The 18,503-nt window shown below is 41.2% G+C and overlaps 1 protein-coding gene across 1 annotated transcript in view; it reads right to left on the bottom strand.

Moving 5' to 3' along the window:
• LOC139422641 (ciliary neurotrophic factor receptor) overlaps nucleotides 1–18,503 on the bottom strand; it is a 341,967-nt gene that overhangs the window by 8,606 nt on the left and 314,858 nt on the right. The window contains exon 6 of the mRNA XM_071173792.1: nucleotides 5,370–5,559. Within this exon, the coding sequence (XP_071029893.1) occupies nucleotides 5,370–5,559 (190 nt within the window). The remainder of the gene's footprint in view (nucleotides 1–5,369; nucleotides 5,560–18,503) is intronic.

Here is an 18,503-nt window from a genome sequence, read left to right as displayed (position 1 = left end):
TCTGCAATTTCACCGGATGTTGGCCAGGTGGGACGTTACTGTTTCACCTGCCCATAAGAAGTTAAGAAGTTATGACACACATCAACATTCATCCCAGACACCCAGGAACCAATTTGCATACTGCCCCAACAGATCCATAAACGACGCAATCTCAGTTACACTCCACACTGCCTTCACCCACCTAGATAAGAGAGATACCTACGTGAGAATGCTGTTCATTGACCACAGCGCAGATTTCAAGCCAATGTCCCCTCCAAGTTCAGGACCCTGGGACTGAAAACTTACCTCTGCAACTGGATCCCAAACTTCCTGACAACCCCAGGTGGTGAGTGTAGGCAACAACACATCTGCCGTGCTGACATCTCAAAACAGGTGCCCCACATGGGTATGTGCTTTGCACCCTCCTGTACTCCCTGTTCACCCACGACTCCAACACCATCATCAAGTTTGCTGACGAGGTGTAAAACATTAAATAGTGGCTGCTTCGGGGAGAGTTTTGAACTGTCAAGAGGAGTTAACCTGTTGAGTGTAGGGGGCAGTATTTTGATGTTTGGATGAAAAATGTACCCAAATGAAACTACCTATTTCTCAGGCCCAGAATCTAGAATATGCATATAATTGTCAGATTAGGATAGAAAACACTCTAAAGTTTCCAAAACTGTCAAAAATATTGTCTGTGAGTATAACAGAACTGATACTGCAGGCGAAAACCTGAGGAAAATCCAACCAGGAAGTGCTGTTTTTCCTGAAACCTCTCTGTTCCATTGCCTGCCTTCACTACATTTAAAGGAATATCAACCAGATTCCCTTTTCCTATGGCTTCCACATGTTGTGAACTGTCTTTAGACATAGTTTCAGGCTTTTATTTTAAAAAAATGAGTGAGAAAGATCACATTGCGTCATTGTATGGCTGGGTGCTAGCAGAGTTTTGCATGCGCAACAGTTTGGAGCAGACATTTCTCTCTCTCTCCTATTGAAGAAGCTACAGTCAGGTTGAAATATTATGGATTACATATTGTAAAAACAACCTGAGGGTTGATTATAAAAAATGTTTGACATGTTTCTACGAACTCTACGGATTCTATTTGGAATTTTTGTCTGCCCGGTTGTGACCGCTCGAGCCTGTGGATTTCTGAACATAACACGCCAACCAAATGGAGGTATTTTGGATATAAAAATAAAAATAATCTTTATGGAACAAATATTATTTTGTTTGCACTATCTTTATAGTGCAAACATCCGAAGATCATCAAAGGTAAGCAATTAATTTGATTGCTTTTCTGACTTTCGTGACCAATATACTTGGCTGCTAGGTGTTTGTAATATTTTGTCTACTGAGAGAGATGTTCTTACATAATTGCTTGTTATGCTTTCGCCGAATAGCTTTATTGAAATCTGACACGCCAGGTGGATTAACAACAAGCTAAACTGTGTTTTGCTATATTGCACTTGTGATTTCATGAAATTAAATATTTTTAGTAATTTAATTTGAATTTGGCGCTCTGCAATTCAGCGGATGTTGATGAAACTGATCCCGCTAACGGGACGGGTGCATCAAGAAGTTTATTTCTAAATCGTAATTATTTTGCCACTATGGCCTATTTATTGCCTTACCTCCCTAATCTTACTACATTTACAAACACTGTATATAGATTTTTATTTTGTGTTATTGACTGTACGTTTGCTTATTCCATGTGTAACTCTGTGTTGTTGTTTTTGTCACACTGCTTTGCTTTATCTTGGCCAGGTCACAGTTGTAAATGAGATCTTGTTCTCAACTTGCCTACCTGGTAAAATGAAGGTGAAATAAAGTTAAAATAAAAAATTAATACTACCAGCTACACTGAGATACAGCCAGCTACACTGAGATACAGCCAGCTGCACTGAGATGAAACAAGCTACACTAAGATACAGCCAGCTACAGAGAGATTCAGCCAGCTACACTGAGATACAGCCAGCTACACTGAGGTGAAACCAGCTACACTGAGATACAGCCAGCTACAATGAGATACAGCCAGCTACACTGAGATACAGCCAGCTACACTGAGATACAGCCAGTTACACTGAGATGAAACCAGCTACACTGAGATACAGCCAGCTACACTGAGATACAGCCAGCTACACTGAGCTACACTGAGATACTTGCTTCATCTGCACTTCTATCACTCCAGTGTTAATTTGTTAAATTTGCTAAATACTATGGCCTATTTATTGCCTAACCTCCTTACCCTAACCCTAACCCTAACCTCCTAACCTCCTAACCCTAACCCTAACCCTAACCTCCTAACCCTAACCTCCTAACCCTAACCTCCTAACCTCCTAACCTCCTAACCCTAACCCTAACCCTAACCTCCTAACCTCCTAACCCTAACCTCCTAACCTCCTAACCCTAACCTCCTAACCTCCTTACCCTAACCTCCTAACCCTAACCTCCTAACCCTAACCTCCTAACCTCCTAACCCTAACCTCCTAACCCTAACCTCCTAACCTCCTAACCCTAACCTCCTAACCCTAACCTCCTAACCTCCTAACCCTAACCTCCTAACCTCCTAACCCTAACCTCCTAACCTCCTAACCTCCTAACCTCCTAACCCTAACCTCCTAACCTCCTAACCTCCTAACCTCCTAACCCTAACCTCCTAACCTCCTAACCTCCTAACCCCTAACCCTAACCTCCTAACCTCCTAACCTCCTAACCTCCTAACCTCCTAACCCTAACCTCCTAACCCTAACCTCCTAACCTCCTAACCCTAACCTCCTAACCCTAACCTCCTAACCTCCTAACCCTAACCTCCTAACCTCCTAACCTCCTAACCCTAACCTCCTAACCTCCTAACCTCCTAACCCTAACCTCCTAACCCTAACCTCCTAACCCTAACCTCCTAACCCTAACCTCCTAACCTCCTAACCCTAACCTCCTAACCTCCTAACCCTAACCTCCTAACCCTAACCTCCTAACCCTAACCTCCTAACCTCCTAACCCTAACCTCCTAACCCTAACCTCCTAACCCTAACCTCCTAACCTCCTAACCTCCTAACCCTAACCTCCTAACCTCCTAACCTCCTAACCCTAACCTCCTAACCCTAACCTCCTAACCTCCTAACCTCCTAACCCTAACCTCCTAACCTCCTAACCTCCTAACCCTAACCTCCTAACCTCCTAACCTCCTAACCCTAACCTCCTAACCTCCTAACCTCCTAACCCTAACCTCCTAACCCTAACCTCCTAACCTCCTAACCTCCTAACCTCCTAACCTCCTAACCCTAACCTCCTAACCTCCTAACCTCCTAACCTCCTAACCCTAACCTCCTCACCCCATTTGCACACACTGTATTTAGATTTTTCTATTGTGTTATTGAATGTACGTTTGTTTATGTGTAACTCTGGGTTGTTGTTTTTGTTGCACTGCTTTGCTTTATCTTGGCCAGGTCGCAGTTGTAAATGAGAACTAGGTGAGAAAGGTGAAATGAGAAAGGTAAAATAAAAACAAATAAAAGAATAAAAGAATCTCAAATATAAAGTATATTTTGAGTTGTTTAACACTTTTTTGGTTACTACATTATTCCATTATTTATTTCATAGTTTTGATGTCTTCACTATTATTCTACGATGTAGAAAATAGTAAAAATAAAGAAAAACCCTGGAATGAGTAGGTGTGTCCAAACTGTTGACTGGTGTTGTATATGTGAACAGTGTGTGTATTGGTGTGTGCCTGTACGTGTGTGTGTGTTAGTGTGTGTGTGTAAGGAAGAAGTTGCAGTACATCGGATGTCCAGCAGGGAGCAGTAGAGAACTGAACTGGATCTCCATTGTTAGAGAATTTCAAAATCCCATTAGAATCAACCCAGTAGCCTAAAGGACATACCCAAATCTAACTGCCCTGAAGCAAGGATATGCATATTATTGGTACCATTTGAAACACTTTGAAGTTTGTGGAAATGTGAATTGAATTTAGGAGAATTTAACAAAATAGATCTGGTAGAAGAAAATACACAAAAAAAAACAGTGTTTTCTTACCGCCATCTTTGAAATGGAAGAGAAAGTTATAGCCATTACTCTGGCTGTAATTCTGATAGTGTCCACAAGATGGCAGCAGTGTATGTGCAAAATGTCAGATGGATAACTTGGAGTATAACTGATTCTCAAGACTTTTAGTGTGAAGTCACCAAGGTACATTTGGGCAAATCGTGAAAAAGACAGTCGTCATATTCAATTTGTTTGCAAGAATATCGTCATATTTGTATACTTGGACTTTGATTTAGCTTTTCCAAGTATTAGTAGCCATATTATAAGTTCAACATTTCCAAAACACCAGTTTTCATAACTTCATAACTCTGAACAGCCTTATAATTTTTTGTCCAAAATGAAAAGCCATGCAGTCGTACAAGGTTAGTACCTACATTTTACGATATATACATGGTTTCCGAATACTCCCGTAAAGCCCTGCTCATTTGCCATCTAGCTAGTTTTGTTTGACCCGATTGGTGCTCATTTGACAAAGACACTGTTGTTCAAGTGATGGCTGCCCGCGTCATCGGAGTGCCATGAAGGCGTCGCTCTCTGACCAAATATGGTGTCCTATAGGATATACTACACCCCTAATGAAATAGTGGAGTCTTGTTACCTTCTAGGATCTCTGAGGAATAGATACGAATGTGATTTGACTCCTTCAAACAACATTTAGGGTGAGATTTCCACAGATTCCTTTCTTTGCAAATTGAGTGGAAATACAACATTGATCATGCATGCTATATGGACCTTTTTAGTATATGAAAAATTATTTTATCTAACAAAACGACACTTCATGTTATCTCTGGGACCCGTTGGATTATAAATCAGAGCAAGATTTAAGAATGTAATTACACATTTCACCTTCAGAGGTGAATTTATGAAATCTATCGCATTGGAAAAAGTGTTTTGTTGTTAGGAGCTCACCTCAAACAATACTATGGCATTTTTTCACAGTAATAGCTACTGTAAATTGGACAGTGCAGCTGATATAATACACTTTGGAATGGAGTCTGAACCTGTTTCTCTCCGTACCTGTCTCTCTTTGCACCTGTCTCTGTCTGTACCGGTCTGTCTGCACCTGTTGCTGTCCCTATGGGTCCTGGTCAAATGTACTGCACTTAGGGTTAGTGTTAGGGTAGATGTAGGGTTAGGGGTCAGGGGTTAGGGTTAGCATTGAGTAGGTACCGAGGAGGGGCTCCTGCTCGGTGGTGGAGGGGATCTGTTTGGGTTAGGGTTGGGGTCAGGGTTGGGGTCAGGGTTGGGGTACATACCGAGGAACAGCTCCTGCTTGGTGGTGGAGGGGATCTGTTGGGGTTAGGGTTTGGGTTAGGTTTGGGGTTAGGCTTCAGGTACGTACCGAGGAGCGGTTCCTGCTCGGTGGTGGAGGGGATCTGTTTGGGTTCATCAATCCAGGGGGTGGCGTGCACCGCGACGCTCCAGTCACTCCAGGTGCCGATCTCCATGTCCTTAGCCGCCACCTGGATGATGTACTCCTTCCCTGCGTACGCATCAGTTATGGTGTGGGCCGTACTGTCTGACAACTCCACCTGAAACACACCAATCAGAGAGAAGCACCATCCGTTATGGTGTGGGCCGTACTGTCTGACAACTCCACCTGAAACACACCAATCAGAGAGAAGCACCATCCGTTATGGTGTGGGCCGTACTGTCTGACAACTCCACCTGAAACACACCAATCAGAGAGAAGCACCATCCGTTATGATGTGGGCCGTACTGTCTGACAACTCCACCTGAAACACACCAATCAGAGAGAAGCACCAAAATGGATGCCCTTTAATTAAAAGCATCTAGTTAATCAGAGAGAATCTACAGTACCTCTCATTGTCTACTGGGGTGTCACTTCCTTTAGACAATCCAGTCATCACTGTCTGTGATAACCCTTTTTCAAAGCTCCTTTTACACTGAGAGAAAGCTCCTATTACAATGAGAAAAAGCTCATATTGCATTGAAAAAGCTTCTATAACACTGAGAGAAAGCTCCTAGTACACTGAGAGAAAGCTCCTATTACATTGAGAAAGTGCTTTCTAAACTGAGAGAAAGCTCCTATAATACTGAGAGAAAGCGCTTTCTAAACTGAGAGAAAGATCCTATAACACTGAGAGAAAGCTCCTATTACATTGAGAAAGCTCCTATAACACTGAGAGAAAGCTCTTTCTAAACTGAGAACGATCCTATAACACTGAGAGCAAGCTCCTAATACTCTGAGAGAAAGATCCTATAACACTGAGAGAAAGCTCCTATAACACTGAGAGAAAGCTCCTATTACATTGAGAAAGCTCCTTTAACACTGAGAGAATGCTCCTAGTAAACTGAGAGAAAGCTCTTTCTAAACTGTGAACAATCCTATAACACTGAGAGAAAGCTCTTTATAACCTGAGAGAAAGCTCATATTACACTGAGAGAAAGCTCTTTATAAACTGAGAGGAAGCTCATATTACACTGAGAGAAAGCTCTTTATAAACTGAGAGGAAGCTCATATTACACTGAGAGAAAGCTCTTTATAAACTGAGAGAATGATCATATTCCACTGAGAGAAAGCTCTGTATAAACTGAGTGAAATATCCTATTACACTGAGAGAGAGTTCCTATTACATTAAGAAAGCTCCTATTACACTGAAAGAAAGCTCACATTACACTGAGAGATAGTTCCTATTACTTTCTGAAAACTCCTATAACACTGAGAGAAAGCTCATATTACACTGAAAGAAAGCTCACATTACACTGAGAGATAGTTCCTATTACTTTCTGAAAACTCCTATAACACTGAGAGAAAGCTCCTATTACATTAAGAAAGCTCCTATAACACTGAGCGAAAGCTCCTATAACACTGAGAGAAAGCTCCTATTACTCTGAGAGAAATCTCCTATAACACTGAGAGAAAGCTCCTATTACACTGAGGGAAACCTCCTATAACACTGAGAGAAAATTCCTATCACAATGAGAAATCTCCTACAACAAAGATTTAATGCTCCTATTTTACGGAGAGAAAGCTAATTGTACACTGAGAGACAGATACTATTACACTGAGATAAAGCTCTTTGTAAACTGAGAGAAAGCTCCTATTACTCTGAGATAAAGCTCCTATAACTGTGAGAGAAAGCTCCTATTACACTGAGAGGGCGTTCCTATTACTTTCTGAAAACTCCTATAACACTGAGAGAAAGCTCCTACAACACCGAGTGAACGCTCCTGTTACACTTGAAGAAAGCTCCTATTACACTGAGAGATAGTTCCTATTACTTTCTGAAAACTCCTATAACACTGAGCGAAAGCTCCTATTACATTAAGAAAGCTCCTATTACACTGAGAGAAAGCTCCTATAACACAGAGAGAAAGCTCCTATTACACTGAGAGAACACTCCTATAACACTGAAAGAAAGCTCTTATAACACTGAGAGAAAGCTCCTATAACACTGAGCAAAAGCTCCTATTACACTGATAGAAAGCTCCTATTACACTGAGAGACAGATCCTATTACACTGAGAGAAAGCTAATATTACATTGAGAGAAAGCTCCTATTACATTGAGAAAGCTCTTATTACATTGAGAAAGCTCCTATAGCAATGAGAGAAAGCTCCTTTCACACTGAGATAAATTTCCTATCACAATGAGAAATCTCCTACAACGAAGATTGAAAGCTCCTATTTTACGGAGAGAAAGCTAATTGTACACTGAGAGAAAGCTCCTATTACTCTGAGAGAAAGCTCCTATAACACTAAGAGAAAACTCCTATAACACTGAGAGAGAGTTCCTATTAAATTGAGAAAGCTCCTATTACACTGAGAGAAAGCTCCCATTGCTTTCAAGAAAGCTCATATAACACTGAGAGAAAGCTCCTTTAACACTGTTAGAAAGCTCCTATAATTTTGAGAATGCTCCTATTTTATGGAGAGAAAGCTAATTGTACAATGAGAGACAAATACTATTACACTGAGAGAAAGCTCTTTGTAAACTGAGTGAAAGCTCCTATAACCGTGCTTCTACACCTGCATTGCTTGCTGTTTGGGGTTTTAGGCTGGGTTTCTGTACAGCACTTTGAGATATCAGCTGATGTACGAAGGGCTATATAAATAAATTTGATTTAATTTGATTTGATAACACTGAGAGAAAGCTCCTATTACACAGAGAGAAAGCTCCTATAACACTGAGAGAAATCTCCTATTACACTAAGAATAAGATCCTATAAGACTAAGAGAACGTTCCAATTACACTGAGAGAAACTCATATAACACTGAGAGAAAGCTCCTATAACACTGAGAAAAAGCTCCTTTAACACTGAGAAAGCTCATATTATATTGAGAAATCTCCAACTACATTGAGAAAGCTTTTAAAACACTGAGAGAAAGCTCTTGTTACATTGAGAAAGCTCCTATAACACTGAAAGAAAGCTCTTGTAACATTGAAAAAGCTCCTATTACACCGAGGGAAAGGTCCTATTACTTTGAGAAAGCTCCTATAACGCTGATAGAAAGCTCCTATCTCGCTGAGAGAAAGCTCTTCAGAGAACAACACGGTTTTACATCCATGTGTCCTCTCAGAGACATCCCCCAACATCCCCTGTGTCCTCTCAGTGATACCCCCAACACCTCAATGTCTCTTCTCACCACCACCTCTCAGAGATAACCCCCAACACCCCTGTGTCCTCTCAGAGATATCCCCAACCCCCTCTGTGTCCTCTCAGAGATATCCCCCAACTCCCTTTGTGTCCTCTCAGAGATTCCCCCCAACACCCCCTGTGTCCTCTCAGAGATTCCCCCCAACACCCCCTGTGTCCTCTCAGAGATACCCCCCAACACCCCCTGTGTCCTCTCAGAGACACCCCCCAACACCCCCTGTGTACTCTCAGAGACACCCCCCAACACTTTGGTGAATGGAGAATAATGATCAAATACAGCTTTGTTTGGCTCCTACATTTACATTTTAATGGAACTGTCTTCTTCGTAATTGGTCGTGAGTGTTGCTCACATCCCCTGAGACTGGCAGTCTCAGAGCCAAAAAGAGAGAGGGCTTTCATTTCAATTCAACCATGCCTGCATCCCAAATGCCTTTACAGTATTGTACACTACTTCTAACCATAGGCCCGTTTCATATCCACCATATCTATCACCCTATATTCTAACCACAGATACAATACCATATATAACACCATATCATTATAACCATAGAGACAATACTATATATACCTTCATTATAACCATATATATAACCATATAACCACATTATAACCATGTATTGTCTCTATAATCATAGAGACAATACTATATATAACACCATATCATTATAACCACAGAGACAATACCAGTATAGAAAACTACCTATACTCTACCTAAACTAACTATACTCTACCTAAACTACCAATACTCTACCTAAACTACCAATACTCTACCTAAACTCCCTATCCTCTGCCTCAACTCCCTATGCTCTGCCTCAACTCCCTATGCTCTGCCTCAACTCCCTAAACTCTGCCTCAACTCCCTATACTCTGCCTCAACTCCCTATACTCTGCATCAACTCCCTATACTCTGCCTCAACTCCCTATACTCTGCCTCAACTCCCTATACTCTGCCTCAACTCCATGCACTCTACCTAAACTACCTATACTCTGCCTCAACTCCCTATGCTCTGCCTAAACTACCTAAACTCTACCTAAACTCTATATAAACTACCTAAACTCTACCTAAACTACCTATACTCTACCTAAACTCTATCTAAACTACCTAAACTCTACCTAAACTACCTAAACTCTATCTAAACTGCCTCAACTCCCTATGCTCTACCAACTACATGCACAGTGCCTTGCAAAAGTATTTATCCCCCTTGGCGTTTTTCCTATTTTGTTGTATTACAACCTGAAATTGATATTTATCTGGCTTTCATGTAATGGACATAGATAAAATTGTCCAAATTGGTGAAATGAAATGAAAAAAAGTACTGTTTAAAAAAACTTCCCCAAAATAAAAAACTGAGAAGTGGTCCGTGTTTTCACCCCCTTTACTATGAAGCCCCTAAATAAGATCTGGTGCAACCAATTATCTTCATAAGTCACATCATTTGTTAGATTGCACACAGGTGGACTTTATTTAAGTGTCACATGATCTCAGTATATATATACCTGTTCTGAAAGGCCCCAGAGTCTGCAACACCACTAAGTAAGGGGCACCACCAAGCAAGCGGCACCATGAAGACCAAGGAGCTCTACAAACAGGTCAGGGACAAAGTTGTGGAGAAGTACAGATCAGGGTTGGGTTATAAAAACATATATGAAACTTTGAACATCCCACGGAGCACCATTAAATCCATTATTAAAAAATGGAAAGAACATGGCACCACAACAAACCTGCCAAGAGAGGGCCGACCACCAACACTCACAGGCAGGGAAGGAGGGCAACAAAGAGACCAAAGATAACCCTGAATTAGCTGCAAAGCTCCACAGCAGAGATTGGAGTATCTGTCCATAGGACCACTTTGAGCTGTATACTCCATAGAGCTGGGCTTTACGGAAGAGTGGCCAGAGAAAAACCATTGTGGCCAGAAACAAATAAGCAAACACATTTGGTGTTCGCCAAAAGGCGTGTGGGAGACTCCCCAAACATATGGAAGAAGGTACTCTGGTCAGATTAGACTAAAATGGAGCTTTTTGTCCATCAAGGAAAATGCTATGTCTGGCACAAACCCAACACCTCTCATCATCCTGAGAACACCATCTCCACAGTGAAGCATGGTGGTGGCAGCATCATGTGTGGGGATGTTTTTCATCGTCAGGGACTGGGAAACTGGTCAGAATTGAAGGAATGATGGATGGCGTGAAATACAGGGAAATGTTTCAGACTTCCAGAGATTTGAGACTGGGCCGGAGGTTCACCTTCCAGCAGGACAATGACCCTAAGCATACTGCTAATGCAACACTTGAGTGGTTTAAGGGGAAACATTTAAATGTCTTGGAATGGCCTAGTCAAATCCCAGGCCTCAATCCATTTGAGAATCTGGGTTATGACTTAAAGATTGCTGTACACCAGCGGAACCAATCAAACTTGAAGGAGCTGGAGCAGTTTTGCTTTGAAGAATGGGCAAAAACCCCAGTGGCTAGATGTGCCAAGCTTATAGAGACATACCCCAAGAGACTTGCAGCTGTAATTGCTGCAAAAGGTGGCTCTACAAAGTATTGACTTGGAGGGTGAATAGTTATGCACACTCAAGTTTTCTGTTTTTTGGTCTTATTTCTTGTTTGGTTCACAATAAAAACTGTTTTGCATCTTCAAAGTGGTAGGCATGTTGTGTAAATCAAATGATACAAACCCCCCCAAAAATCTATTTTAATTCCAGGTTGTAAGGCAACAAAATAGGAAAAATACCAAGGGGTGAATACAATCACAAGCCATTATACTCCACCTAAACTACCTATACTCTCCCTAAACTACCTATACTCTCCCTAAACTACCTATACTCTCTCTAAACTACCTATACTCTCCCTAAACTACCTATACTCTCCCTAAACTACCTATACTCTCCCTAAACTACCTATACTCTCCCTAAACTACCTATACTCTCCCTAAACTACCTATACTCTCCCTATACTCCACCTAAACTACCTATACTCTCCCTAAACTACCTATACTCTCCCTAAACTACCTTTACTCTCCCTATACTCTCCCTAAACTACCTATACTCTCCCTATACTCCACCTAAACTACCTATACTCTCCCTATACTCTCCCTAAACTACCAATACTCTCCCTATACTCCACCTAAACTACCTATACTCTCCCTATACTCTCCCTAAACTACCTATACTCTCCCTATACTCCACCTAAACTACCTATACTCTCCCTATACTCCACCTAAACTACCTATACTCTCCCTAAACTACCTAAACTACCTATACTCTCCCTATACTACCTATACTCTCCCTAAACTACCTATACTCTCCCTATACTACCTATACTCTCCCTAAACTACCTAAACTACCTATACTCTCCCTATACTACCTATACTCTCCCTAAACTACCTATACTCTACCTAAACTACCTATACTATCCCTAAACTACCTATACTCTCCCTAAACTACCTATACTCTCCCTAAACTACCTACACTCTCCCTAAACTACCTATACTCTCCCTAAACTACCTATACTCTCCCTAAACTACCTATACTCTCTCTAAACTACCTATACTCTCCCTATACTCTCCCTAAACTACCAATACTCTCCCTATACTCTCCCTAAACTACCTATACTCTCCCTAAACTACCTATACTCTCCCTATACTACCTATACTCTCCCTAAACTACCTATACTCTCCCTAAACTACCTATATGCCCCCTAAACTACCTATACTCTCCCTATACTCTCCCTAAACTACCAATACTCTCCCTATACTCCACCTAAACTACCTATACTCTCCCTATACTCCACCTAAACTACCTATACTCTCCCTATACTCCACCGAAACTACCTATACTCTCCCTATACTCCACCGAAACTATCTATACTCTCCCTAAATTAAATAAACTACCTATACCTAATACATGAACTACCCTCGAAGTCAGGACTATGGGTTCGATTCCTGGGGCCACCCATATGTAAAATGCATGACTGATGACTCGCTCGTAAGTCGCTTTGGATCAAATCCTCTGCTAAAATCACATGTATAAAGTCTACTGCCCCAGTGAAGACAGACAAAGACGTGGCTATTATATTTAATGTAATAATGTCTGTCCAAACACAGCTAGAGATTCGAGATAGAGCAGCATTAAATTAAGACAGACAGATAAGTGGCTATTATATTTCATGTAATAATGTCTGTATAATAATCAAATGCCTGGTCAAACTCTGTGCTCGTGATTCAACACTGACCAGCAGCAAATCAGGATACTTCCAATACTTGGGCCGAGTACAGGACCATGGGAAGCAAAAGTGCACTATGAAGGGAGCATGGTTCCATTTAGGCCTATGTATTAATCACTTACAATGTGTTGCAGTTCAAAGTTCCAACTACACACAGTTCCAACTACACACAGACAACTGAACATCTAAACACCTGACCCCTGAACACCTAAACACCTGAACAGCTGAACAGCTAAACAGCTGAACAGCTAAACATATGAACCCCTGAACACCTGGACACCTGAACACCTGAACACCTGAACACCTGAACACCTGAACACCTGAATAGCTGAACCCCTGAACAGCTGAACACCTGAACAGCTGAACCCCTGAACAGCTGAACACCTGAACAGTTGAACACATGAACCCCTGAACATCTATCTCCTCTAGTCTGCTGTGAGGAGGGAAGTGTCTGGTTGTTGGAGGGAGAGAGAGAGAGATACAAATTGTATCTAGTCACCGTTGCCCTAGAACAAACAAAACACTAGACACACCTCGACCCTAAACATCAGCTCCACAGGTATATTCCACAAAGCTATGAACGAGATGAGAGACAAGGCAAGAAGGGCCTTCTACACCATCAAAAGGAACATAAAATGTGACATCCCATTTATGATCTAACAATACTATAAGCAGGTATAGGACCCATTTCACTCTATGGTTGTGAGGTCTGGGGTCCACTTTGGGAGAAACACCTAATTGAAACTATACATGCAGAATTCATATGTATTATGTGTATTTTGCCAAACCCCAAATAATGCATGCAGAGGAGAATTAGGCCGATACCCGCTAATTATCAAAATCCAGAAAAGAGCCGTTAAATTCTACAACCACCTAAAAGGAAGCGATTCTCAGAACCTTCCATAACAAAGCCATCACCTACAGAGAGATGAACCTGGAGAAGAGTCCCCTAAGCAAGCTGGTCCTGGGGCTCTGTTCACAAACACAACCCACAGAGCCCCAGGACAGCAGCACAATTAGACCCAACCAAATCATGAGAAAACAAAAGGATGATTACTTGACACATTGGAAAGAATTAACTGAGCAAACTAGAATGCTAATTGGCCCTAAATAGAGAGTACACAGTGGCAGAATACCTGTCTCTCAAGAGAAGTGAGGTGGAAACTGAGGGCAACCAGTGAAGAACAAACTCCATTGTAAATACAACTCATAAATACGTTTATTTATTTTCCTTTTGTACTTGAACTATTTGTACATCGTTACAACACTGTATATATACATCATATGAAATGTGTAATGTTTTTATTCCTTTGGAACTTTTGTGAGTATAATGTTTACTGTTAATTTTTCATTGTTTATAATTCACTTTTGTTTTGATCTATTTCACTTGCTTTGGCAATGTAAACATCTGTTTCCCATGCCAATAATGTCCTTAAATTGAATTGAATTGAGAGAGACAGAGGGGGAAGGGCAAGACCAGAGGGAGAGGAAAGTGACCAGAGAAAGTTGGACATTGTTCAGAGATTACATAACGAAAGAGAGAGAAAGGAGAGTGACACCCCAGCCTGACTTCAGTCTTTTGGTATGTAAATCAAAGCTTTGAAGCAACAGCATTCTTTTATCTGAAACCAAAATTCCTGGGCTTCTATCTCTGTGTCACGTATCTAGGGCCAGGTCGGAAGAGTATCCCCAACATGCTGCTACCCACACAGAGAAACACACACAAACATTCACACACAGAGAAACATACACACACACACACACACACACACACACACACACACACACACACACACACACACACACACACACAGAAACACACACACACAGAAACACACACAAACATTCACACACAGAGAAACATACACACACACACACACACACACACACACAGAAACACACACACACACACACACACACAGAAACACACACACACACACACACACACACACATACACACAGAGAAACACACACACACACACATTCACACACAGAGAAACATACACACACACACACACACAGAGAAACACACACACACATTCACACGCAGAGAAACATACACACACACACAGAAACACACACACAGAGAAACACACACACACATTCACACACAGAGAAACATACACACACACAGAAGCACACACACACACATACACACACACACACACACACACAAATACACACACACACACACACACACACACACACACACACACACACACAGAGAGAGAGAGAAACAGAGAAACACACACAGAGAGAAACACATACAATTTGGACATTTAGCAGACACCCTCATTCAGAAACACACACAACCCTATTCCATCGTCACGCATAAACACACATAGCAGATTGTGTGTGTGTGTGTGTGTGTGTGTGTTTGTGTGTGTGTATGTGTGTGTTTGTGTGTGTGTATGTGTGTGTTTGACCCTGTGAATCCCTGCGCTCTAGATTTAATCTCAGCCAGTCTCATTTCCTGTAAAGTAGATGTGACACCCTGGCCATGCATGACGCTGGACCCTAATTGACTGAGTCCGACCTATCACTGCAGCTACAGCTTCTCATCTGCCTGAATCCGAAGAGTGAAACACTAACCAACGGGAGAAGAGAGAGATTCCAACGGGAGGAGAGGGAGATTGGAGAGAGATTCCAACAGGAGGAGAGAGAGATTCCAACAGGAGGAGAGGGAGATTCTAAAGGGAGGAGAGGGAGATTCTAATGGGAGGAAAGGGAGATTTTAACGGGAGGAGAGGGAGATTCCAACGGGAGGAGAGGGAGATTCCAACGGGAGGGGGATGAGAGAGAGATTCTAGCGGGAGGGGGATGAGAGAGAGAGATTCCCAGTGTTCCATCTTCCAGCCTTCAGACTGTGTGTCTGACTCTTCACTGCTGGGAGGAGAGTGGCTGGGGGTGAAATGGAAGCTGTCAATCCGACTAATGAGACACCCCCCTCTAACCACATTCCAGAAGGATATTTGTAAGGCTGAGCTTTTCATTATTCCGGCCATCAGCATTCACAGATAGACATTTTGCCTATGATGCTAACAAAATTGTACCTTTACAGAGGAGCAAGTGGTTAGTATGTTGCCAAGGTGATCACGTGTGCTTGCAAAGCAAACGGTCATTAGTTTCAGTCGTTTTACAGACAGGGCCTGAAAAGTAGGCCAAACTGTTAAGCTATTGTGGTGATGCCTGTCATACAGGCTACGTACGATTGTAGTTTCAATCTCCAACCACCAAGTAACCACTGTGTTATAGTACAGTAGTACCTTCCCTTTACCACTGTGTTATAGTACAGTAGTACCTTCCCTTTAACACTGTGTTATAGTACAGTAATACCTTCCCTTTAACACTGTGTTATAGTACAGTAGTACCTTCCCTTTAACACTGTGTTATAGTACAGTAGTACCTTCCCTTTACCACTGTGTTATAGTACAGTACTACCTTCCCTTTAACACTGTGTTATAGTACAGTAGTACCTTCACTTAACACTGTGTTATAGTACAGTAATACCTTCCCTTTAACACTGTGTTATAGTACAGTAGTACCTTCCCTTTAACACTGTGTTATAGTACAGTAGTACCTTCCCTTTAACACTGTGTTATAGTACAGTAGTACCTTCCCTTTAACACTGTGTTATAGTACAGTAGTACCTTCACTTTACCACTACTAGAGAACAGTAGTACCTTCACTTTAACACTGTGTTATAGTACAGTAGTACCTTCACTTTACCACTACTAGAGAACAGTAGTACCTTCACTTTACCACTACTAGAGAACAGTAGTACCTTCACTTTACCACTACTAGAGAACAGTAATACCTTCACTTTAACACTGTGTTATAGTACAGTAGTACCTTCATTTTAACACTACTAGAGAACAGTAATACCTTCACTTTAACACTGTGTTATAGTAAAGTAGTACCTTCACTTTACCACTACTAGAGAACAGTAGTACCTTCACTTTAACACTGTGTTATAGTACAGTAGTACCTTCGCTTTAACACTGTGTTATAGTACAGTAGTACCTTCCCTTAACACTGTGTTATAGTACAGTAGTACCTTCACTTTACCACTACTAGAGAACAGTAGTACCTTCACTTTAACACTGTGTTATAGTACAGTAATACCTTCACTTTACCACTGTGTTATAGTACAGTAGTACCTTCACTTTACCACTACTAGAGAACAGTAATACCTTCACTTTAACACTGTGTTATAGTACAGTAGTACCTTCACTTTACCACTACTAGAGAACAGTAGTACCTTCACTTTACCACTACTAGAGAACAGTAGTACCTTCACTTTACCACTACTAGAGAACAGTAGTACCTTCACTTTACCACTACTAGAGAACAGTAATCCCTTCACTTTACCACTACTAGAGAACAGTAGTACCTTCACTTTAACATTGTGTTATAGTACAGTATACCTTCACTTTAACACTACTAGAGAACAGTAGTACCTTCACTTTACCACTACTAGAAAACAGTAGTACTTTCACTTTACCACTACTAGAGAACAGTAGTACCTTAATTTGAACACTACTAGAAAACAGTAGTACCTTCACTTTACCACTACTAGAGAACAGTAGTACCTTCACTTTAACACTGTGTTATAGTACAGTAGTACCTTCGCTTTAACACTGTGTTATAGTACAGTAGTACCTTCCCTTAACACTGTGTTATAGTACAGAAGTACCTTCACTTTACCACTACTAGAGAACAGTAATACCTTCACTTTAACATTACTAGAGAACAGTAATACCTTCACTTTACCACTACTAGAGAACAGTAATACCTTCACTTTACCACTACTAGAGAACAGTAGTACCTTCACTTTAACACTGTGTTATAGTACAGTAGTACCTTCGCTTTAACACTGTGTTATAGTACAGTAGTACCTTCACTTTACCACTGTGTTATAGTACAGTAGTACCTTCACTTCTACTAGAGAACAGTAGTACCTTCACTTTACCACTACTAGAAAACAGTAATACCTTCCCTTTAACACTGTGTTATAGTACAGTAGTACCTTCTCTTTAACACTGTGTTATAGTACAGTAATACCTTCACTTTACCACTACTAGAAAACAGTAGTACCTTCACTTTACCACTACTAGAGAACAGTAGTACCTTCGCTTTAACACTGTGTTATAGTACAGTAGTACCTTCACTTTACCACTGTGTTATAGAACAGTAGTACCTTCACTTTACCACTGTGTTATAGTACAGTAGTACCTTCACTTTACCACTACTAGAGAACAGTAGTACCTTCACTTTACCACTACTAGAGAACAGTAGTGCCTTCACTTTACCACTACTAGAGAACAGTAGTACCTTCACTTTACCACTACTAGAGAACAGTAGTACCTTCACTTTACCACTACTAGAGAACAGTAGTGCCTTCACTTTACCACTACTAGAAAACAGTAGTACCTTCCCATTAACACTGTGTTATAGTACAGTAGTACCTTCACTTTACCACTACTAGAGAACAGTAGTACCTTCACTTTAACACTACTAGAGAACAGTAGTACCTTCACTTTACCCCTACTAGAGAACAGTAGTACCTTCACTTTACCACTACTAGAGAACAGTAGTACCTTCCCATTAACACTGTGTTATAGTACA

Source organism: Oncorhynchus clarkii, chromosome 12, assembly GCF_045791955.1.
Source record: "Oncorhynchus clarkii lewisi isolate Uvic-CL-2024 chromosome 12, UVic_Ocla_1.0, whole genome shotgun sequence".
Lineage (NCBI taxonomy): Eukaryota > Metazoa > Chordata > Actinopteri > Salmoniformes > Salmonidae > Oncorhynchus > Oncorhynchus clarkii.
The sequence above is the reverse complement of the archived record's forward strand: the minus strand, read 5'-3'. Positions and strand labels throughout refer to the sequence as shown.